Raw genomic sequence first — 25,019 nt, 5'->3', positions numbered from 1 at the left:
ATTCATATGTGATGTTAGACAAAAAGCAAGTCATTTAGCTTTAAGTCATTCTACCAAATATTTATATTTTTTATTTATATAGGAGAAATCTTCCAGTAAAATACATTGAAATCATTAGGTGCCAATATCCTGGCTGATCAAGCCTCTCTTTGGTTAAAACAAGCACAAAATTTTATCTTCCTCCTCTTAATGACTGCAACCCAGAACTCAGAAACACCCTACAGAATATAAGAGAAAAGAAAAACTACTTTGTCAATAAAGAGAACACTTCTTCACTTCTGTCTGGGGGGTCCACTGTGAGCTTATAGGGATCCAATGGACACTGCTGTGTGTAGAAATATGCATCCTCCAATCCCTTCTCACCCCACCCCAAAAGGGAAATGCAAAAGGGTCCTGGAATGGGAAACAGTCTTTCCAAAGAGAAGATGATTAAGACTTTGCTGTTTGTTTTTCTCTTATGTCATAGTCCGTGTAGGGTTAGACAGCTTCTGGGGAAGGTGGAAAGAGAGCAGCAAATGTAGAACAGAGGAACGAACCAAAGATTGTGGTGGACCTTGCACATGGAGGTTTATACTCTAATCAACTGAGGGCATTGATGGCTTCTCTTCATTCACAAGGGAAAACACGTCAGAGTTCCACACCACCTACATTCTAGCTGATTTAACAGGAAACCATGGGAATCAAAGAACACCATGCACATAAGACTGTGAGGCTGGCTCAGTAATTATTTAGAACTGAGTTCTAAGAGGAGTGACACTTCCATGTTACAATACTAAACTTTTGAGGGTGTAAAGGGAGAAAGGAGGTTCTGAGGATCAATTGAGATAAAACACTCTGACAGCTACAAAGTTCTAGATAAATTTATGGTGATGTTAGATTGTGACTCTCAGCCAACTTCCTTTTCTTTGTTGTAAATAGTTTTCTTTTTTTTTTTTCTTCACAGTGACAAACAGTTGTCCTTGAAAATCATACACATTCTCACAATTTATGAGATGGGATAATTATTATTAAGCCTCTTCCCTTTATGCAAAAATTAGACTAAAAGGAAATCACTGTTTTTAAAGAGACTTAAGAAAAGACAAAGATGAGAGCTTTTAAAATACAATATTTAGAGGCTCCAAGGAGAAGGTATTTAAGAATTTTTTTTCTGTAGTAGTCCAAGAGAATTAGAAGAGAAGCGGTCATTTAAACACTGCAATTAAAGTGTCTAGGTTTTCCTTACCTGGTTTCACCTTTCTACTATGAAACTTAAAAGCACTATAAAGAGACCATCCCAAAGAAGGTTAATCAAAAAGTAGGGTTTTCCAAGCACAAGCAAATTTTGTCCCTTATAGCCTTCTTCCTGTACCACGCACTAAGAAGATTTAAAAATAAGTTTTCTCCACAAAGCACCTCCAAGCTCCCTACCCTCTCTGCACTGCTTCAAGGTCGGGGAAAACTTCGATTACAGAAGAGGGTCCTCCCACCAGAATGGAAGAAGGAATGAATTAGTACTTATTCCTTTAAATTCACTCAACTCTTGCAGTTACCTCCCTATTGCACCTACTGTTCTGCAGGTTGGAGCAGAACATTCAGCCCCTACCCTCACCACCCCAGGCCGCTCCACTTCTGTGTAGACACCAGCTGCAGAAGCAACTACTTGAACCCTGCTCTCTTATAATCACAAGCACCTGAGAACTAAAATACGGTAGTATTTGATAAATTAGGTCTCCTATCTTTCAACTGCTTGAATAGATAAATCACAAATAAATCTGGTTAAATTGCTCTTTTCTGATTTGTAATTCACACATCATAATGATACTTCTGTTTGGTTATGCAATTTAAATATATATAATCAAGATGATAAGAACTATGTCCAAAACAAGAGTAAAGAAGGCACATACGATGTGTTAAGGGTTCTCCTGTGAATGTAGCACATTAGGTTATGCGTATGTTTGGGAGCTGCACTCAGATTTGTGAGGTTCCTAGATAAGTGATTTCCTTATCCTTTCACAGAATATATTCCTTTAATCTTTGTTATTTTTTTATTAGTAATTGTAACGATTAGTAATTTTAAGTTTTTGCTCTAGGGAAATTTTACAATTTTCGATGGAATTACTTTGTTTCAGAAAATTCTGGCAATAGAAAAAAAATTGGATGATAGAATTTATGAAAAATTTTACAAATAATTGGTTTCCCAGTTAAAATGAGCTGTAGAAAATTACCATGGAATAGAAAACATTTCCAGATCAAGAAATTTAAACATTTACATGTTACATTAGGGGGTACACACCATTTTTCTTTTATGTAATATTATCGCAAAGTGCTTTCCTTAAAATGATTAATAAATCCTGACATCCAATTTAACTTTTTAAAAAAGCACATCTATTTTATAAACCTAAATACATACCAACCACTACCAAAGCTTTATAAATGACTTTAGTTACACCTTCTCATTTTATAGATGTAGAAACCGAGAAGAAACATATATATGGCAAACAGGTACATGAAAAGGTGCTCAACATCACTAATCATCAGGGAAATTCAAATCAAAATCACAATGAGATATCACCTCACACCTATCAGAATGGCTATTATCAAAAAGACAAGAAATACCAAGTGTTGAGAAGAATGTAGAGAAAAAAGAAACCTGTACACGTTGGTGGGAATGTAAACTGGTGCAGCCACTATGGAAAACAGTATGGAGGTTCCTCAAAAATTAAAAAGAGAACTACCATATGATCCAGCAATTCCACTTCTGGGTATTCATCTGAAGAAAATGAAAACACAAACTCGAAAAGATATATATGCACCCTTATGTTCATTTCAGCTTTACTGACAATAGCCAAGACATGGAAGCAACAAAATTATCCATCAGTAGATGAATGAATAAAGAAAATGTGCCATATGTGTGTGTGTGTGTGTGTGTGTGTGTGTGTGTGTGTGTGTGTGTGTGTATGGAATATTACAATAAACAATGGAATGTTATTCATCCATAAAAAGGAAATCTTCCCATTTGTGACAACATGGATGGACCCTGAAAGCATTATGCTAAGTGAAATAAGTCAGACAGAGAAAGACAATTATGTTTTTAAAACAAGCAAACAAAAAATCACAATCATATATACAGAGAACAGATTGGTGGCTGCCAGAGGCTCGGGCTGGAGGGTGGGTAAATGGATGAAGGAGATCAAAAGGCACAAACTTTGTTATAAAATAAAAAAGTCACAGGGATACAATGTACAGCATAGTGATTATAGAGAATAATGCTGTATTGTATATCTGAAAGTTGCTAAGAGTAGATCTTAAAAGTTCTTATTACAAGGAAAAAAATTTTGTAACTATGTATGGTGTTGGATGTTAACTAGAGTTACTGTGGTGATCATTTTACAATATATACATATATTGAATCATTATGTTATATACCTGAAGCTAATATGTTATATGTCAATTATATCTCAATTTAGGAAAAAAAGAAAAAAAGGAAAGAAAGAAAAACTCAGGCCCAGAGATACTAAGTATTAAGTGACAGGTAGAGAATCATCCAGACTCTGAATCTGATAAAACAAAATCCAAGCCTTCATACACGCAAGTTAATGTTCTTTCTAGTATACCATGCCAGCTCCTCTGTTTCTGTTTCAACTATTGAAACAGAATTGAGTATTTTTAGCTTTGTTTATGTTTATGTCCATTTAACAAATGAGAAGGAAAATAAAGGCCAAGGCAGGTACAGGTTTCAAGTTTTCCGTGTTAATCAGTCTCAAATATTTTTTAAGCTTTGTTTACCAACGCAATACTTTTAGAGTTTATAACATTTATGCTTATTATCCTGCAGGGGAAAGGAAAAGCAAAACAATCTGTGCCTATGGACACACTGTCATATGCTTACTTCAAGTGCGCTTGTACTCATAACATCCACTGGAGGGAAGCAAACACTAGACTTTGAGCCTTACCTGCATTGGTGTTTCACTTTCTTGTCGAAACCCTTCAATTTGCTGCTGCTGCCAAGGAGCTAAACTGTGAGAGTCCTCTGTAGTTCTACCTTCCAAAGGGTTTGTCCGCAACTGCTCAGTAAGCCACATCTGCGTCCTCACAGAAGGCTGAATGGGAACTCCACCTACTGCTTGTTGACCAAGCATTAAATATTTCGGCGGTTCAAAAGCCTCTGAGCTTGTCATAATGGGCTTGCTTTCAGGTAAGGCACTATATGTCATGTCTAAGGCCTGTCTCCTAGGAATGGAGGAAGAAGCTCTAAAGTCCTCTTTGCTGCAGCTCTCAAATTTATATTTGTTGTCCAGAGTTGATGGTCGTGTTTTATTTATTTCCTTGTCCTCTAGCTTAAGCATCTCCATACTGTCATGTAAACAGCTAGGTCCAAGTGTCCTTAGTTGTGATGTTAAAGCCTTGTCTCTCCCTGTCTTTTCTAAACCTCTCCTTGACTGTTCTGTGTGCACAATGCCACCCTGGCTGCAGTTACCTGGGACAGTGAGTTTGGATAAAGATGACCATTTCCGGAGAGGCCGGAAGTCCTTCATGTCTAGTGAAGAGTCCTGCTCCCCTCTACTGTGGTTTCCCAATGTTTGCATAAGGCTTATACTCCATTTTGAGCCATCTGATGTCAATGATTCCCTATGTTTGGAAACTGAAGCGCTGGAGTTAGATGGCATGACATGGGCAGTAGGAAGAGTAACCAATGATCGACTAGGCTTAAAAGATAATGTGCCACTTGAAGTTGAATGATCTGGAAAGAAAAAAGAATGCCAAATTAGTTGTAATTAACAGAAAAAAAAAAAAAAAAAAAAGAGGCAAAATGTAAAATGCCAAAACAAAAATCTGAACATGGTTTCCCAGCACAAGTTTTTCAGAGGCACTTTTATCAAAATGAGGGGCTTATTATTGTTACTATTATTATTATTATTCCTTTAAGTTTATCTGAAACAAATCAAACATACTTTCAAATATCATTTTCTAAAAATGGATACATAACAAAATATATGCTCATCTGCCATCTACTTACAGATGAAAAATGACTGGAAAACAGGTTTATATTCATGATATTTAATCTAAGTATTGTGCCTTAAAAGAAAAATCCATCTCCCCACTGAAAGGTCTTATTCATGATCTATCACTGAAGCCTCAAACACAACTTTATTAAAAAATCGTATCTCTTAGTGTCTTTCCTCAACTGTGGAAATATAGGCCCAATATGAACATTTTAGCACCTTTCAAACTACAATTCAAATTAGAATATGGGTAAAGGTGCTCCTGCAATAATGGAAAATAATCCGAAAGTGTTCTAGCAATATATTTGCAGATACAGAGTAGTTCCTACACTCCCAATCTCCCTAAATGGCATCATCAATAATATATTTCCCAAGCTAGAACACTTGGAGTCTACTTTGATTCCTATCTTTCTCTGCACATTTACTAAATCCCCACGTTGTACATTTTTACTTCCAAAATGATTACATAGTTACTGCCGTAGGTCAGGCCTTCACATAATACTATCCTACACATAGGAACAGCGGTAGTAGGCTCTACGGAAGCCCAAAGGATAAATAAGGGCCTCTATACTCAATGGACTTACTATCAAGTGCCAAATTATCATCAAATATATGAAATTAAAATCAAAGATTATCATTTTTATCACATGATATCTAGAAAGGGGATAGCGATTTGAAATGTAGGGGGAGAGGAGGTGGGTGGTGAAAGGCAACTTTTACAGTTTTTTCTGTATCTTTCCATATTGTTTTACTCATAACAGAATATATTTAAATATTAGTTGTGAGCTTTGATATTGTTTTAAAGAAATAAAGTAATGGAAAAAGAAATGTTGAGAAAGTCATAAGAAAATTCAGATGAGAAAGACCCAGGCAAACTAATTCAAAAATGGAATTCCAATAGGTCTTTGCACAGAATTTATTCACCTGGAGATGAAAGCGGAAAAACATTATAGATGCAAGAATACAAGAAAAAGTAATATAGTAGACATTTACCATTTAACAGTTTCCCATCAGCTTCTGCAGAACCTTTTCATACTCAAGAAAATTCCCACATTATAAGCCCAACCTCCCAAAATAAATTTTAGACCTTAAATTCCCAACATACCCTGCAACTATGATACAGACATTCAGAAGGACCTGCACAAGGTTTCAGTTTGGAAGTGAGTCACATGAGAAAACAGGCTCAGTGTGGAGCTACCACGTTTGGCAACAGCAGAGGCATTAGCCCCCAACAATGACAGCAGCAGAGGTGGCCAAACCAAGTTCTGTCCGAGAAGTGGCAGCAGTTGGGCAGCACTGGTGGTTTCCTCCAGTGGGGCCAGAGAGTGCCAGTTCTCAGAGGTGACTGAGGCATATTACCTGGAAGCTTAACCTTAAGCCTGGCTCTCCAGCCCTCCTCAAAAATTCTGAGTTAACCAAATGCCCTTAAATAAATTCCTCATCTGCTCAATCATCCAGTCAGCTTCTTCTACTGATTCAGAACACTAACTGATCCAAGTATGAAGGCAGGAGAATATGGCCTCAAAAGAAGAAAAACAGGGGCTTCCCTGGTGGCGCAGTGGTTGAGAATCTGCCTGCTAATGCAGGGGACACGGGTTCGAGCCCTGGTCTGGGAAGATCCCACATGCCGCAGAGCAAGCCCATGAGCCACAATTACTGAGCCTGCGCGTCTGGAGCCTGTGCTCCACAACAAGAGAGGCCGTGATAGTGAGAGGCCCGCGCACCGCGATGAAGAGTGGCCCCCGCTTGCCACAACTAGAGAAAGCCCTCGCACAGAAACGAAGACCCAGCACAGCCATAAATAAATAAATAAAAATTTTTTTTAAAAAAAGAAAAACAAATTATCCCATTTATCTGCAGTATGCAGTAAGTATCAAGAAAAGCTGCTCAAGATAATTCTTGAAAGGTAAATGTAAAGCAGAGCTGTGCAAATCTTCAAATGCTCTGCTACAGAAACAGCCTACCCTTCATTCAGCAAGAAATGTGAAATACCAAAAGTTTCCAAACAAAGGAGCAAGTGATATGACCAAAACTGTACTTAAGATGATTATTCCAGTAACTGCTGAGGACAAATTAATGCAAAATGATTGGCAGCAGGAAGATTAATGGATTATTATGGTAATCAGTAGAAGAAGGAAATAGAGAGGAATATGCTACTGAAGGTCAGTTCTAAATAGAAATAGGACAAATGACCCCAAAATTCTACGGAATATTTGTATTAATATATTACAGCACTATATCTACATCTATATATGTGTGTTTGTGTTAATATCCCTAAAGGAATATTTGTATTAAAATCATCATAGCCTCTTAAAAATATCTTCAATTCTTTAATAAACAAAAAATGGGTTTTACACCAAATTTAAAATTTTCAGACTTTTACATTTTTAAAAAGCTGTAAGTAAAGATAGTGTAAAGGCTAAGTGTAATATTTTTGAAATCAGCATTTTTAGATTCAAATCCTGGCTCTACCACTTAGTAGTCACATGCTCAAACAAGTTATTTAACCTTCTTGCATCACAGTTACCTCATCCATAAAGTAAAGAGGACAACAGTGAAGATTACATGAAATAATACATGTAAAGGACTCAGAAGAATTCCAGGCACAAAAGCAAAATGTTCGCTATTATTACACCATTGAAATAGCTACGGGGGACCTTCAAGATGGTGGAGGAGTAAGACATGGAGATCATCTTCCTCTCCGCAAATACATCAAAAATACATCTATGTGTGGAAGAACTCCTACGGAACACCTACTGAATGCTGGCAGAAGACCTCAGACTTCCCAAAAGGCAAGAAACTCCCCACATACCTGGGTAGGGCAAAAGAAAAAAGAAAAAGTGGAGACAAAAGAATAGGGACAGGACCTGCACCTCTGGGAGGGAGCTGTGAAGGAGGGAAAGTTTCCACACACTAGGAAGCCCCTTCACTGGCAGAGACGGGTGGATGGCGGGGGGGAAGCTTCAGAGCCACAGAGGAGAGCACAGCAACAAGGGTGCAGAGGGCAAAGCGGAGAGATTCCCGCACAGAGGATCGGTGCCGACCAGCACTCACCAGCCTGAGAGGCTTGTCTGCTCACCTGCCGGGGCGGGCGGTGGCTGGGAGCTCAGGCTCGGGCTTCGGAGGTCAGATCCCAGGGAGAGGACTGGGGTTGGCTGCGTGAACACAGCCTGAAGGGGGCTAGTGCACCACAGCTAGCCGGGAGGGAGTCTGGGAAAAGGTCTGGAGCTGCCGAAGAGGCAAGAGACCACTGCCTAAAATCATAATAAGTTCACAGACACCCCAAAACACACCACTGGACGTGGCCCTGCCCACCAGAAAGAGACAAGATCCAGCGTCATCCACCAGAACACAGGCACCAGTCCACTCCATCAGGAAGCCTACACAACGCACTGAACCAACCTTACCCACTGGAGGCAGACACCAAAAACAATGGGAACTACAAAACTGCAGCCTGCGAAAGGAGACCCAAACACAGTAAGTTAAGCAAAAGGAGAAGACAGAGAAACACACAGCAGATGAAGAAGCAAGGCAAAAATCCACCAGACCGAACAAATGAAGAGGACATAGGCAGTCTACCTGAAAAAGAATTCAGAGTAATGACAGTAAAGATGATCCAAAATCTTGGAAATAGAATGGAGAAAATACAAGAAACGTTTAACAAGGACCTAGAAGAACTAAAGAGCAAACAAACAATGATGAACAACACAATAAGTGAAACTAAAAATTCTCTAGAGAGAATCAACAGCAGAATAACTGAGGCAGAAGAAGAGATAAGTGACCTGGAAGATAAAATAGTGGCAATAACTACCGCAGAGCAGAATAAAGAAAAAAGAATGAAAAAATTGAGGACAGTCTCAGAGACCTCTGGGACAACATTAAACACACCAACATTCGAATTATAGGGGTCCCAGAAGAAGAAGAGAAAAAGAAAGGGACTGAGATAATATTTGAAGAGATTATAGTTGAAAACTTCCATAACATGGGAAAGGAAATATCCATCAAGTCCAGGAAGCGCAGAGAGTCCCATAGAGGATAAATCCAAGGAGAAACATGCCAAGACACATATGAATCAAACTATCAGAAATTAAATACAAAGAAAAAATATTAAAAGCAGCAAGGGAAAAGCAACAAATAACATACAAGGGAATCCCCATAAGGTTAACAGCTGATCTTTCAGCAGAAACTCTGCAAGCCAGAAGGGAGTGGCAGGACATATTTAAAGTGATGAAAGGGAAAAACCTACAACCAAGATTACTCTGCTCAGCAAGGATGTCATTCAGATTCGATGGAGAAATTAAAAGCTTTACAGACAAGCAAAAGCTAAGACAATTCAGCACCACCAAACCAGCTTTACAACAAATGCTAAAGGAACTTTTCTAGGCAGGAAACACAAGAGAAGGAAAAGACTTACAATAACAAACCCAAAACAATTAAGAAAATGGTAATAGGAACATACATATCAATAACTACCTCAAATGTAAATGGATTAAATGCTCCAACCAAAACACACAGACTGGCTGAATGGATACAAAAACAAGACCTGTATATATGCTGCCTACAAGAGACCAACTTCAGACCTAGGGACACATACAGACTGAAAGTGAGGGAATGGAAAAAGATATTCTATGCAAATAGAAATCAAAAGAAAGCTGGAGTGGCAATTCTCATATTAAAAAAATAGACTTCAAAATAAAGACTATTACAAGAGACAAAGAAGGACACTACATAATGATCAAGGGATCAATCCAAGAAGAAGATATAACAATTGTAAATATTTATGCACCCAACATAGGAGCACCTCAATACATAAGGCAAATGCTAACAGCTATAAAAGGGGAAATCGACAGTAACACAATCATAGTAGGGGATTTTAACACCCCACTTTCACCAATGGACAGATCATCCAGAATGAAAATAAATAAGGAAACACAAGCTGTAAATGACACATTAGACAAAATGGACTTAATTGATATTTATAGGACATTCCATCCAAAAACAGAATACACTTTCTTCTCAAGTGCTCGTGGAACATTCTCCAGGATAGATCATATCGTGGGTCCCAAATCAAGCCTTGGTAAATTTAAGAAAATTGAAATTGTATCAAGTATCTTTTCCGACCACAATGCTATGAGACTAGATATCAATTACAGGAAAAACTCTGTAAAAAATACAAACACATGGAGGCTAAACAATACACTACTAAATAACCAAGAGATCACTGAAGAAATCAAAGAGGAAATCAGAAAATACCTAGAAACAAATGACAATGAAATCACGAAGACCCAAAACCTATGGGATGCAGCAAAAGCATTTCTAAGAGGGAAGTTTATAGCAATACAATCCTACCTCAAGAAACAAGAAACATCTCAAATAAACAACCTAACCTTACACCTAAAGCAATTAGAGAAAGAAGAACCAAAAAAACCCCCAAAGTTAGCAGAAGGAAAGAAATCATAAAGACCAGATCAGAAATAAATATAACCCATTAGCCAGACTCATCAAGAAAAAAAGGGAGAAGACTCAAATCAATAGAATTAGAAATGAAAAAGGAGAAGTAACAACTGACACTGCAGAAATACAAAGGATCATGAGAGATTATTACAAGCAACTATATGCCAATAAAATGGACAACTTGGAAGAAATGGACAAATTCTTAGAAAAGCACAACCTTCCAAGACTGAACCAGGAAGAAATAGAGACTATAAACAGACTAATCGTAAGCACTGAAATTGAAACTGTGATTTAAAATCTTGCAACAAACAAAAGCCCAGGAGCAGATGGATTTACAGATGAATTCTATCAAACTCTGAGAGAAGAGATAACACCTATCCTTCTCAAACTCTTCCAAAATATAGCAGAGGGAGGAACACTCCCAAACTCATTCTACGAGGCCACCATCATCCTGATACCAAAACCAGACAAAGATGTCACAAAAAAAGAAAACTATAGGCCAATATCACTGATGAACACAGATGCAAAAATCCTCAACAAAATACTAGCAAACAGAATCCAACAACACATTAAAAGGATCATACACCATGATCAAGTGAGGTTTATCCCAAGAATACAAGGATTCTTCAATATACGCAAATCAATCAATGTGATATACCATATTAACAAACTGCAGAAGAAAAACCATATGATCATCTCAATAGATGCAGAAAAAGCTTTGGACAAAATTCAATACCCACTTATGATAAAAACCCTCCAGAAATTAGGCACAGAGGGATCTTACCTCAACATGATAAAGGCCATATATGACAAACCCACAGCCAGCATCTTTCTCAATGGTGAGAAACTGAAACCATTTCCACTAAGACCAGGAACAAGACAAGGTTGTCTACTCTCACCACTATTATTCAACATAGTTTTCAAAGTTTTAGCCACAGCAATCAGAGAAGAAAAAGAAATAAAAAGAATCCAAATCGGAAAAGAAGTAAAACTGTCACTGTTTGCAGATGGCATGATACTATACATAGCGAATCCCAAAGATGCTACCAGAAAACTACTAAAGGTAATCAATGAATTTGGTAAAGCAGCAGGATACAAAATTAATGCACAGAAATCTCTTGTATTTCTATACACTAATGATGAAAAACCTGAAAGAGAAATTAAGGAAACACTCCCATTTACCATTGCAACAAAAAGAACAAAATACCTAGGAATAAACCAACCTAAGGAGACAAAAGACCTGTCTGCAGAAAACTACAAGACACTGATGAAAGAAATTAAAGATGATACAAATAGATGGAGAGATATACCATGTTCTTGGATTGGAAGAATCAATACTGTGAAAATGACTATACTACCCAAAGCAATCTACAGATTCAGTGCAATCCCTATCAAACTACCAATGGCATTTTTCACAGAACTAGAACAAAAAATTTCACAATTTGTATGGAAACACAAAAGACCCCGAATAGCCAAAGCAATCTTGAGAAAGAAAGATGGAGCTGGAGGAATCAGGCTCCCAGACTTCAGACTATACTACAAAGCTACAGTCATCAAGACAGTATGGTACTGGCACAAAAAGAGAAGTACAGATCAACGGAACAGGACAGAAAGCCCAGAGATAAACCCATGCACATATGGTCACCTTATCTTTGATAAAGGAGGCAAGAATATGCAATGAGGAAAAGATAGCCTCTTCAATAAGTGGTGCTGGGAAAACTGGACAGCTACATGTAAAAGAATGAAATTAGAACACTTCCTAACACCAAACACAAAAGTAAACTCAAAATGGATCAAAGACCTAAATGTAAGGCCAGACCCTATAAAACTCTTAGAGGAAAACAAAGGAAGAACACTCTATGACATAAATCACAGCAAGATCCTTTTTGACCCACTTCCTAGAGAAATGGAAATAAAAACAAAAATAAACAAATGGGACCTAATGAAACTTAAAAGCTTTGGCACAGCAAAGGAAACCATAAATAAGATGAAAAGACAACCCTTAGAATGGGAGAAAATATTTGCAAACGAAGCTACTGACAAAGGATTAATCTCCAAAATATACAAGGAGCTCATGCAGCTCAATATCAAAAAAAAAACAACCCAATCCAAAAATGGGCAGAAGACCTAAACCGACATTTCTCCAAAGAAGATATACAGATTGCCAACAAACACAGGAAAGGATGCTCAACATCATTAATCATTAGAGAAATGCAAATCAAAACTACAATGAGGTATCACCTCACACCAGTCAGAATGGCCATCATCAAAAAAATTTACAAACAATAAATGCTGGAAAGGGTGTGGAAAAAAGGGAACCCTCTTGCACTGTTGGTGGGAATGTAAATTGATACAGCCACTATGGAGAACAGTATGGAGGTTCCTTAAAAAACTAAAAATAGAACTACTATATGACCCAGCAATCCCACTCCTGGGCATATACCCTGAGAAAACCGTAATTCAAAAAGATTAATGTACCACAATGTTCACTGCAGCTCTATTTACAATAGCCAGAACATGGAAGCCACCTACATGTCCATCGACAGATGAATGGATAAAGAAGATGTGGCACATATATACAATGGAATATTACTCAGCCATAAAAGGAAACAAAACTGAGTTATTTGTAGTGAGGTGGATGGACATAGAGACTGTCATACAGAGTGAAGTAAGTCAGAAAGTGAAAAACAAATACTGTATGCTAACACATATATATGGAATCTAAAAAAAAAAAAAAAAAGGTTCTGAAGAACCTAGGGGCAGGACAGGAATAGAGATGCCGATGTAGAGAATGGACTTGAGGACATGGGGAGGGGGAAGGGTAAGCTGGGACGAAGTGACAGAGTGGTATGGACATATATACACTAACAAATGTAAAATAGAGAGCTAGTGGGAAGCAGCTGCATAGCACAGGGAGATCAGCTCGGTGCTTTGTGACCGCCTAGAGGGGCGGGATAGAGAGGGTGGGAAGGAGACGCAAGGGGGAGGGGATATGGGGATATATGTACACACACAGCTGATTCACTTTTTTATAAAGCAGAAACTAACATACCATTGTAAAGCAATTATACTCCAATAAAGATGTTTAAAAAAAAAGAAATAGCTAAAATAAGTGATATGTTCAGTATAACAGGCAAAAGGTAAATATCCATACTGTACAAAGAACTCCAAAAAAAAAAAAACCCAAAAACAAACACCTAACAACCTAATTTTAAAATAGGCAAAAGAAATCAATAAGCAAACCACAAAACAAAACAAAACAAAAGCAAATAAAGAATACATGTTTAATGGAGGCAGCCTAGGTGTTCGCTGACAGATGAATAGATAAAGAAGATGTGGTACATATGTACAATGGAATACTACTCAGCCATAAGAAATAATGAAATCATGCCACTTGCAGCAACATGGATGGACCTATAGATTATCATATTAAGCGAACTAAGTCAGAAAGAGAAAGATGAATATCATATGATATCACTTGCACGTGGAATCTAAAATATGATACAAATGAACTTATCTACAAAACAGAAACAGACTTGCAGACTGTGGTTGCCAAGGGGGGTGGGGAGTAGGGGGTGGGAGAGGGATGGATTGGGAGTTGGGGATTAGCAGATGCAAACTAGTATATATAGAATGGATAAACAAGGTCCTACTGTACAGCACAGGGAACTATATTCAATATCCTGTGATAAACTGTAATGGAAAAGAATATGAAAAAGAATGTATAAATGTATAACTGAATCACTTTGCTGTAGAGCAGAAATTAACACAATATTGTAAATCAACTATATTTCAATAAAATAAATTTTTTTAAGAAGTTTGTTTTTCAAAAAAAGATGTTTCAACTCACTAAATAGTAGAAGTACATTCCCTATCATATTCATAAAATTATTAAAGGCTGCTAAGATCCGACGATGGTAAGAACATAAATAGTTATAGCCTTTGGAAGAAGAGGGGCAATCTGTCTGTATACATCAATATTTAAAATATGCAAACATATAAGGAAATATATGTATACATGTGCATATGTATATGTAAATACATATATATTCACGGGCAGAGAAATGATCTAGAGGAATATACCCCAAATTTAATAAACAAAGGTAGAAAGAGGAGAAAAGGAGAAAGATGCTTTCACATTTTATTTTACACAACGTCTTATTTTAATTACCATTTGGCCAAAGTTCTGCAAAGGTGTTTTATTTTGTGACCTCAGAGAGTTTGAAATATCTCAAAGAACACTGTTACTAAAGTATGAATTATGTATCAGGTGACTGTCTCACTTTCCATGTCACAGCTGAAACTTCCGAGACCAGAGATCACTAATCCTGGGTGCTACTTTTATCTGATAACGTGCTAACTTCCTGTCTACCTTGGTAGCTCAATATTTCCCAACTGCAGAGAAAATCAACAATTGGTGATAAAAACCAATTCCACATCAGACTAGTATTTACTCCTACAAATCTGAAAGCTACTGATAATATATGCTGTTCATAGAACATTATATTGAGAATAGAATTTACTCCAAAAGTCACTTATACCTGAAGTTCTCAAACTTTAAAATACAACAAACTTACCTGGTATCTGGAGCCCTACTCTGAGAGATTCTCATTCAGTTAGAGTAGAGAGGGTCCAGGAAACAACACTTTTTAATAAGTGATTCTGCTGTTCTATTCACCACGTCATTCCACCTAGGACTGATTCCAGTTCTGAAGCCTTCAAGTTTAAATATCTTAAGTTCAACCATCACCAGTATCTGAGTTTCACTGTAAAAACTGATTTACTGTGACATTCAGAATTCACTACTGTGAAAACTAAGGATTAAAGTTCAGTCTACCCACATACACATGCACATACATACTCATGCACATATACACCATGAATTAATGAACAAAGTATTAAATATTTGACAGTTTAAGTATCTGAAAAAAAAGACCATTCTATCTAAGAGATGAATCAAAAAATAATTTATTTTGCCTAACAAAACACAATCAGTTACAGGTAGATGCAATGTGATTCCTAATGTGCTTTATTGTACTACCTAACTGTAGCCACAAATCCCAAATGCAAGTTATTATCATGGCATCCAGCCCATATCTAAGTTAGAACAAGTGAAATCTAAAACCGGCAGAAGGCCGTCCTTTTAAAAATCAGAGGACATGGAACTTCCCGGGTGGCGCAGTAGTTAAGAATCTGCCTGCCAATGCAGGGGACATGGGTTTGAGCCCTAGTCCAGGAAGATCCCACATGACACAGAGCAACTAAACCCGTGCGCCACAACTACTGAGCCTGCGCTCTAGAGCCCGCGAGCCACAACTACTGAAGCCTGAACACCTAGAGCCCGTGCTCCGCAACAAGAGAAGCCACCACAATGAGAAGCCCATGCACCGCAACGAACAGTAGCCCCTGCTCGCCGCAACTAGAGAAAGCCCACGCACAGCGAGGAAGACCCAATGCAGCCAAAATAAATAAATAAATTTATTTTTAAAATTTAAAAATTAAAAAAAACCCAAACAAACCAGAGGACAGGGTTTATAGAGAGCACAGAAGAGCTAATGGTTTCAGACAGATTTCAGCTTATAGGGGAAAAATATAAGAGGACATTGCTGTAATCTGATAATGCAAGTGAATTATATTTAAGATAACAAAGTCCTGAATTCTGAACAAAATCCCAACCTTCTGTTTCACTGTCATATTATTCTTATCTGGCAATAGATGCGAGATTGATTCTATCTTCTCTTGTATATAGAGACAGTCTCTCTCTGCTCTTTCTTATAGTATAAAGGAATTAAATTTTTTAAAAAACCACACCTTCCAGATACATATTATAGCAATAAATCATGAGTCTTTACAAAGAAAAAAATAATCAGGAAACTATAACCCTATATCAAAATATTCTGATTTAAAGTGTAACAGCTTAATATATTTTCAGTCAATATAAAATATAAATATTTTATATTTTAAATAAAAATATTAAGTCTATCCCAAAGGCAATAATTAAGTTTTATAGAACACCGTGACTTTTTCCCCTTCCTGCTAATGTCATGATCATGTATCATATGAGAAAAAAAATTTTTAAGCCACATTTAACTCTTTTTTTAAACAAATGAACGTTTCTAAGTATTCCCTATATTTTTAGGTAAATATTTTAAAAATATTCTAAACTACACTCTGGTAGAAAAAGAGACATATATAAAGAAATTCAGTAGTAGTTCAACCAAACAATCTTCTAACAACGTATTATGTACAAGGCACTGTGCTAAGTAGAAAAGACAATGCAAATATATTATTTGCAATAAAATATGAACATAGCCCTTCTCGGGGTTTACAACTTCACCATTACACACACACAGCGGCAGGACAAGGAAACTACAAAACACCAGACAATAAGAAGTGAGCCAGGGGCTTCCCTGGTGGCGCAGTGGTTGAGCATCTGCCTGCCAATGCAGGGGACACGGGTTCGAGCCCTGGTCTGGGAAGATCCCACATGCCGCGGAGCAACTAAGCCTGTGAGCCACAACTACTGAGCCTGCACGTCTGGAGCCTGTGCTCCACAACAAAAGAGGCCGCGATAGTGAGAGGCCCGCGCACCGCGATGAAGAGTGGCCCCCGCTTGCCGCAACTGGAGAAAGCGCTCGCACAGAAACGAAGACCCAACACAGCCAAAAAAATTAAATTAAATTAAATTAAATTAAAATTAAATTTAAAAAAAAAAGAAGTGAGCCAGAGAGAAAAGGGAGACTATTCATAAAAGAACTCTCAGAATGATAGCCAACTTCTCAACAGCAATAATGGAATCCAGAGCACAGTGAAATAACATCTCCAAAGGGTTAAGAGTAAATAAGTGGCACCCAAGAATTGTTTGGAACGCTAAGCTATCTTTCAAGATGAAGGCAAAATATATTTTCTGCTAAACAGAAACAGAGCTTATCACCAACCGACTCATTAAAAGAACTACTAACATTCCTTAAGTTTCTTTCACTAAAGAAGAAAAATGAGTCATGAGTTGTAAAAAGGAATGAGGTTTTTTTTAAAAAACAGCAAAGCTGTGATTAAATCTAAAAACACCAATAATTGCATAACACTATCTAACTTCTGGGTTAAAAAAAGAGAGGGGGAGAGATAAAACCAAAATATCAACTATGACAAATACAACAGGGGTGGAGCAGCATACTACCATTACAGTCAAGTTAGGGATGCACGTTATAATCTCTACATTAACAACTAAAAGAATAGGTAGAGCTCACAACTATATAGCCACAAGCAAAAGAATACAAAGCTGTACACCTACCTTATACCTTCAACAAGTATTAACTCAAAATGAAACATAGGCCTAAATGTAACAGCTAGAACTATGAAACTCTTAGAAGAAACCATAGGTGTAAATCTTCATGATCTTAAGTCAGGAAGTGATTTCTTAGATGCAACACCAAAAGCCCAAGCAACAAAAGAAAATAAACTGGACTTCAATAAAATTTAAAAAATTTTTGCTGCAAATGATACCATCAAGAAAGTAAAAGGACAGCCCAAAGAAAGGGAGAAAATTTTTGCAATTACACATCTGACAGGGACTTTCATCTAGATTATATACGAAACACAACTCGATAATAAAAACACAAATAATCCAATTTAAAAATGGATGTGGAATTTGAATAGTCGTTTCTCCAGAGAAGATATACAGATGGTCCTATTAAAGCATACGAAAAGGACATTTTTGTTTGTCATTTTTAGGGAAATGCAAATCAAAACCACAATGAGACACCACTTCACACCCATTAGGATGGCTATCATCCGAATGACAGATAGTAAGTGTCAAGTGTCCGCAAGGATGTGGAGAAATTGGAACCCTCATACAATGCTGATGGGAATGTAAAATGGTGCCGCTGCTTAGGAAACAGTGTGGCAGTTCCTCAAAAGGTTAAACAGAGTTACCTACCGTATGATCCAGCAATTCCACTCCTAGGTATACACCCAAAAGAAATGGAAACATATTCACAGAAGCATTATTCTTAACAGCCAAAAAGTCAGAATAATGCAATGTCCATCAAGTGATCAATGGATAAATGAAAAGTGGTACAATGGAATATTATCTTTTATTATGGTAATAAAAAGAAATGAAGTACTAATACATGCTACAACATGATGAGTCTTGAAAACATTATGCTAAGTGAAAGTCAGTCACAAAGGACGATATATTAGATGATTCCATTTATATGAAATGTCCAGAAAAAAGAAATTTATACAGATTAGTGGTTGCTTAGGGATGGGAGGGAAGGTGGGGAGTGACAGCTAACAGACTTCTTTTGGGGAGGAGGGGGGTGGGCTAAAAAATGTTCTAAACTTAGACTGTGGTAATAGTTGAACAATTCTGAGACTATATTAAAAAGCATTAAATTGTATAATTTAAATGGGTGAATTGTATAGTATATGAATTATAGCTCATAAGAGATACGTGTGTATAACTTCTAATAAACTAGAAGGAAAATGTCATGAAGAGAAAGTGAAACAAAAGAAGGCAAGAAGGAAAAAACTTGAGAAAAGCAGACTAGAAAGTATACAATATGATTTAAAATGCATCAAAATTTAACAATCACAGTAGGTGAATATCCACTCAAAACACAAGAATTGTCCACATAATTTTTTTAATCTAGCTAAATGTTTATAAAAGATACACCTAAAATATGAAGTCCTATTTTGGCATTATGGTATCTGCATAGAGACTGAGAATGATTACATAAAAGAATTACACAGAAATAACTATCAAGAACATTAGGAAAACTGTATGTCAGGTATCAAGATCATGAAAAGCATAGTTCCATGAACTGCTTGCTTTTATTCATTGTATCTTAAGGATAGAGAGAAGCTTCTGTTTCCCTACTTTCAAACCTATGACCTATTCTTTTAGCAACTGTACTTGATAGCAACAGTACACAATTCTATGCAAATCTTGGTTCTCATTTTGTTATTGTCTAATCATTATTACCGATCACCTTTTTTTCTTGAATATTTTATATTTTTTCTCAATTGTATTTTGTGAAGTCACTTCAAATCCTACTGAAGCAGAAAACGAGTGAGAAGTTCTAAAATAACTTGTTTAAAATAATTACAGAAGTCTACACTGTTCACAAATTAGTTCTCAAGCTCTTTTTGTACACTGTCTCTTAGCAACCATTCACAACAAACTAAGAAGCTTCATTCTATAAGTTTATATAAAACAAGATGAAAAGCTGGTTTTTAAAAAAGGGGAGCATTTCTGATCTCCAACCAGACTACTGGCAACTTTATTAAAGGACAATCTGAAGTACAGTTTAAAGAGGTCAACAATTCAAAGCAAAACTAATTTTAGGGACTTCCCTGGTGGCGCAGTGGTTAAGAATCCGCCTGCCAATGCAGGGGACACGGGTTCGATCCCTGGTCTGGGAAGATCCCACATGCCACGGAGAAACTAAGCCCGTGTGCCACAACTACTGAGCCTGTGCTCTAGAGCCCACGAGCCACAACTACTGAGCCCACATGCCACAGCTGCTGAAGCTCACGCGCCTAGAGCCCGTGCTCCACAACAAGAGAAGCAATCTCAATGGGAAGTCCACGCACCACAACGAAGAGTGGCCCCCGCTCACCGCACCTAGAGAAAGCCTGCAAGTAGCAACGGAGACCAAACGCAGCCAAAAATATTAATTAATTAATTAATTAATTTTTTTAAAAAAAAACTAATTTTAAAAGCTAGTCAGTAAAAAAGCTCCTTTTTGTATTTACACAAAAATTTTAGTTATTTTTTTCTTGAATGGCTTTTAAAATTTCATTCAACTGTACCATTTTCTAGATATCTCCTACTAGTTTCAATTTAGATTAAGTCTCATCAGGCAGTTTACTTGCAAAGAGCTAAAAGTGTTATTTCTCTCCTATAAAAATGGTTATAAATCAAATTGTAATGATCTCAAATTATGGGACGTGATTTTCAAAAATTCAAATTTTCTCAGGAAAAAAAACTGTTACTTTATGACAGAACTGACAAGAAATTATCATTTGGTCCTCTAACCACTTGCATGTCTGGGGAAATGTGAAGTCATTAACCTCTTCCCTAAACCCATGGCTGTGCGACTGAAAGGCCTTTCCAGGTCAGAAGTACATGGGTTCATTACAGTTCTCAAAAATGGACTAAATTCAGCTCAGCTTGGTCAGGTTCATATTCTACCAGATCAAGAAGCAAAATGATAGGAAAAAATGAGTAAATGAATAGACAAATGGATGGATGAACAACAATGAAGGTAAAAATGAGGGCCATAAAGATACAAAATATACCTCCAACAAACAATTTTAATTTCTGCAAATTTACTACAGCTGTAATGTTCTTATATGCCATGTTTAAAATTTTAAATTGAAATAGTTTAAGCAGTAAGGTAGATTAACAAGAAAATTAAGTAGAGATGGGGAGCAAAGGAAAAGGGTTATTTGGTTTGCAAAAGAATATAAATCATAATTGTTTTGAATACTGCCTTGAAATTATTTGATTTCACAAGCAGAAAAGTATTCTGTATATAACCCTTCACCTCTTTCCATATGCAAATGAAGAACTAAGTCCATAAAGGTTAAATTACTTGACCAAGTACAGATCTCAAAAGAGAATCCTGGTCTCCTGTTTCTCAGCCTAGTATTACCTACACTATCCTACACTACACCTCTCAGTTCTTCTTCCTCTCTAGTTTCTCCCTTCAAGAACAGATATCTAACAGTGCGGTTAAGCGCAGGGCTTGAGTTAGACTTGAAGAATCTCAGCTCCACCACATGAACCGCTGTATAAACCCAGATGTTATTAATGTCCTCTAAGTTTTATTTTTCATCAGTAAAGAGAAAATGATTATATTTGACCTCAGAAGGATTCTATAATGAAAAAAATTTTTTAATCATGTATAGAAGTATAAAACCTCACACTGAAAAAATCTATGATACATACTCTTATTAACGTTAAGGTCAACAGACCAACTAATCCACTGTAATATCTGGAGGTCATGTTATGGAAGTACTCATCATCAGAGTCCTGAAAGTTCCAAAGCTATGAAGTTGCAGCAACATAAGATTATTCACCAATGAAATGAACCTTAATAAAGCAAGGAAACAGGTTAGAGAACAGTCTAAATAAATATCATTTACTTCGCCTATAAAATGGGTATAGAATTGTACCCAACAAGTTATTTTTCAATTAACTGAAACAATCATGTAAACCTCTTATCATGATGCCTTATACACAGTAAATGTTCAATAAATATTATTACTATTGTAATTAAAAGGTTATGGGGGAACTCTTGATTTGCTTGAAAATATCACCTAAGGTATGGGGGTGAGCATAGAATATCTGAAATAAGATTGCCATGTGTTATAAATTTACAATTGTATAAGTTTGGTGTTGTGTACATGTGGGTTTTACCATTTTGCCTTCTTTTTACTTTAGTATATGTTTGAAATTTTCTGTAAAAAAGAAAAAAAAACAAGAGTAAGAACAAGAGGATATTTTACATTAAGATGAGGTGTTTTAAAGAAACCATTTAGCAAAGTAAACTAATGAAACCTAATCACTGTAATAAAATACACAAGCAAAGAAAACAGAGCCTTGGGAAGTTTTTATGACGTCTTCCAAAATTAGTGGTTGCCTAGGGTAGGGGGCATAGGGTTGTTGGAGGAGGGGGTGATGGCTAAGGTGAGTGGGGTTTCTCTTTGGGGTAATGAAAATGCCCTAAAATTCATTCGGGTGATATATATACAACTCTGTGAATATAATACTAAAAGCCACTGAGTTGTACATTTTAAATGGGTAAATTATATGGTATATAAATTATATCTCAATAAAGTTGTATAAAAGAATGTATGATTTTCATTGCCTAATTATCTCCTGAATCATCTAATTTTCTCCTTTCCTACTGTCTCCTTTTATGAACAAGTCATCATTGGCTCCCACCTGCAATGCCAGTGGTCCCCTGGCATCCCGTTTTGCTCTCCTCTTGATTCATCCTCAGAATGTTCTCTCACCTCCCAGTTTTGACCATGCTGTCCTCTCAGCCTAGACTACTCTCCTGCCTTGTTTTGCCCTGTCAGTTCTTACTCACCTTTTTGGTCCTCAGCTTAAACATCACTTCTGCCAGGGGTCCTTCCCCAAATCCAGTGGATTTAGGAATGTCCTCCTACCCTGTGTACTTTGCCCATCATACTGCTCATATTTTATGATAATTATTTCCTGTATTGTCTTCTCCACTAGATTTTATGTATACAATGAACAAAGAAAATGTCTGTTTAATTCTAACCACTAGCACAGGACCTGACACACAGTAGAGGATAAATATTGGTCACATGAATAAATGACTAAACAAGTCCTTACATTACAAGGCCTTCGTTTCTTCATAAAATAAGGACAAGGCACCAAATGTTAACTTTTCTTATTTTTCTTCCTTTCTGACACATACTCACAGGATGACCTCAAAATTTATACTATTCAACAGTCCTATTATTTCTTAGTAAAAACAACTAACTAATGAAGATTTGATTAAATTGAAGTCCATTTTTATCAGTCCCTCCTACTTGATATAAATGAGGTTAATTAGATAAGAAAATTATCTCTGATACAAATTAGCAGTTGGAAATTATCAAAGAAAAAATATTTAACTCTATCTGTACCGTTTTTTAGTAAAATATATAAATATGCTTGAAAATTAGCCCCAAATAGACTATTAGAAGCTACACTTAAGAGCTCAGATTTAAAAAAATAAAAGAACTGCAATGTGAGCCTGCCTCTTAGGCACCATGTGATTCGGGAGAGGAAGACTGTCCTGTGGAAGGTTACAGAGCCAAGTCTAAGCAAAAATAAAGTTCTTTTCTAGCCTCAGGGTCCTATATTCCCAGTCCTATACTCCTCTTGCTTCTTCCTTAATTACTCAACTCTGGGACCACATCTAGGTTATGCCCTACACAACAAATGCTGTATACTTCAAGAACAACTCTCCTTTCTGTGCCAGCAGCAGCTATTTATACATGGCCTCCAGGTCTCAGCAAAGAAAACCAAGAAAGAAATTGGTGATCTGCTGATGTGGCTTATGTTACAATTTGGTAGTTCTGCAGGCACATCTATCCTTATGTCACAGATCTACTTCCTCCCACCCTGGAATCTGACTCCGCATGAACAAATTACCACAGCTAAAAGGTGGTGCCACTAATGTTAGTGTTCCAACTTGTTAAATATAAAAATCTCACACTCTTATTTAGCATTATTTGAAATCTCAAAATACCATGGCTAAAAGCAAATCACTCAATGGTAATTTTAGAATATTTTTCTATACTAGAGTTCCTTCCCTGCTGAGATTTTGATGTAATCCTCTCCATGTTGATCTCTGCAGTTCTGCAGTTTTTGAAACAAAGTACTCAATAAATATTTATTAAGTGAATAAATGAACAAACTTCTAAAAGCTGCATGTTAGCAAAGAATAGAAAGGTACCTTCATTTGTGTCATATCATTTACAAAGCTGGATATTTATCATTCCTAGAGCATTTACAGTCTGTGATAATTATATATTCTACACTCATGTATGAATTTTAAATTTTTAAATAATTAAAATAAAACACAACATTAAAATTAAAAATAATGTTATTTTTCCAGATGATTCACAGAATACCTTGAGGATTTAGCAATGGCCAAAGAGCATCGACTGGAACATCAGTTATAAGCATACAGTACTATAGGGCAAAGAAGGGGGAGTGAGAGTGAAGGTCTAACTAGACAGTACCTTATAGTTTGTTTAAGGTTTGATGACTTACTTCACAGCTGTACTGTTTACTTAATATATCATGGAATTTAAGTAAAATTTATTCATGTACTTTTATCTATACCCCCAAAATTAAATTTACATTTAGTTTATAGAGGTATACCATTTAACCACAATTGTCTTTTAAACAAAGATAAATCATTAAGATAAATAAGAACTCAAAATTTACTACTACAGGTTAAATATTTGAATTATATAACATGAACATAATGTTATTTGCAAAGAACAAATTTCAGAGGCCTGTGGCAAGATAGGCTTTTTCCTTCTAAACACTCAAATTGCATCCAAACTTTACATATGAAAAACTGGTGCAATCACACTCTTCACCTGCTCACTTTCATGTGGGTACCCACTGGTCTAGCAGTCAGCTATGTGAGACTCCAGGATAATGTTCCCTCTTCCTCCTAATTAAGTCTGAGGGCCTATACCTCACACCTGATGGGAGAATTCCAGCAGGGATTACTGACATTATTCCTTTTCCCCATTCCTTAACTGAGCAACAGAACTCTTCAGAATTTCAGGGATTCTCCAATCTAAAATCTTCCCTAACCCAAACATTTATATCTCACCACAGAAACCTTAACTTTCTCTTTGCCAAAGGAACCAGGGCAATCCCACTGCAGTGAAGCTTTCACCACTGTCAAAATGATAAAAGGAGTATGCTTTTAGTAGCCCCAGACTGACAGTAGAATACAATTTATCACAGACATAATGCTAAGGATATAAATTTCTATTATATTAAATATTAAGTGGGGTGACAGTAGCTATTTTGAG

At 36.6% G+C, this 25,019-nt stretch overlaps 1 protein-coding gene across 9 annotated transcripts in view; it reads right to left on the bottom strand.

Annotated features, from left to right (window-relative positions):
* CEP85L (centrosomal protein 85L) overlaps positions 1-25,019 on the bottom strand; it is a 217,855-nt gene that overhangs the window by 103,636 nt on the left and 89,200 nt on the right. For all 9 annotated transcript variants that reach the window (XM_082406137.1, XM_082406138.1, XM_082406139.1 and 6 more), the window contains one exon: positions 3,933-4,720. In XM_082406137.1, coding sequence (XP_082262263.1) covers positions 3,933-4,720 — 788 coding nt within the window. The remainder of the gene's footprint in view (positions 1-3,932; positions 4,721-25,019) is intronic.

This window comes from Balaenoptera borealis, assembly GCF_965194805.1.
Source record: "Balaenoptera borealis genome assembly, chromosome: 9".
NCBI lineage: Eukaryota > Metazoa > Chordata > Mammalia > Artiodactyla > Balaenopteridae > Balaenoptera > Balaenoptera borealis.
This window is presented reverse-complemented; position numbering and strand designations above follow the sequence as displayed.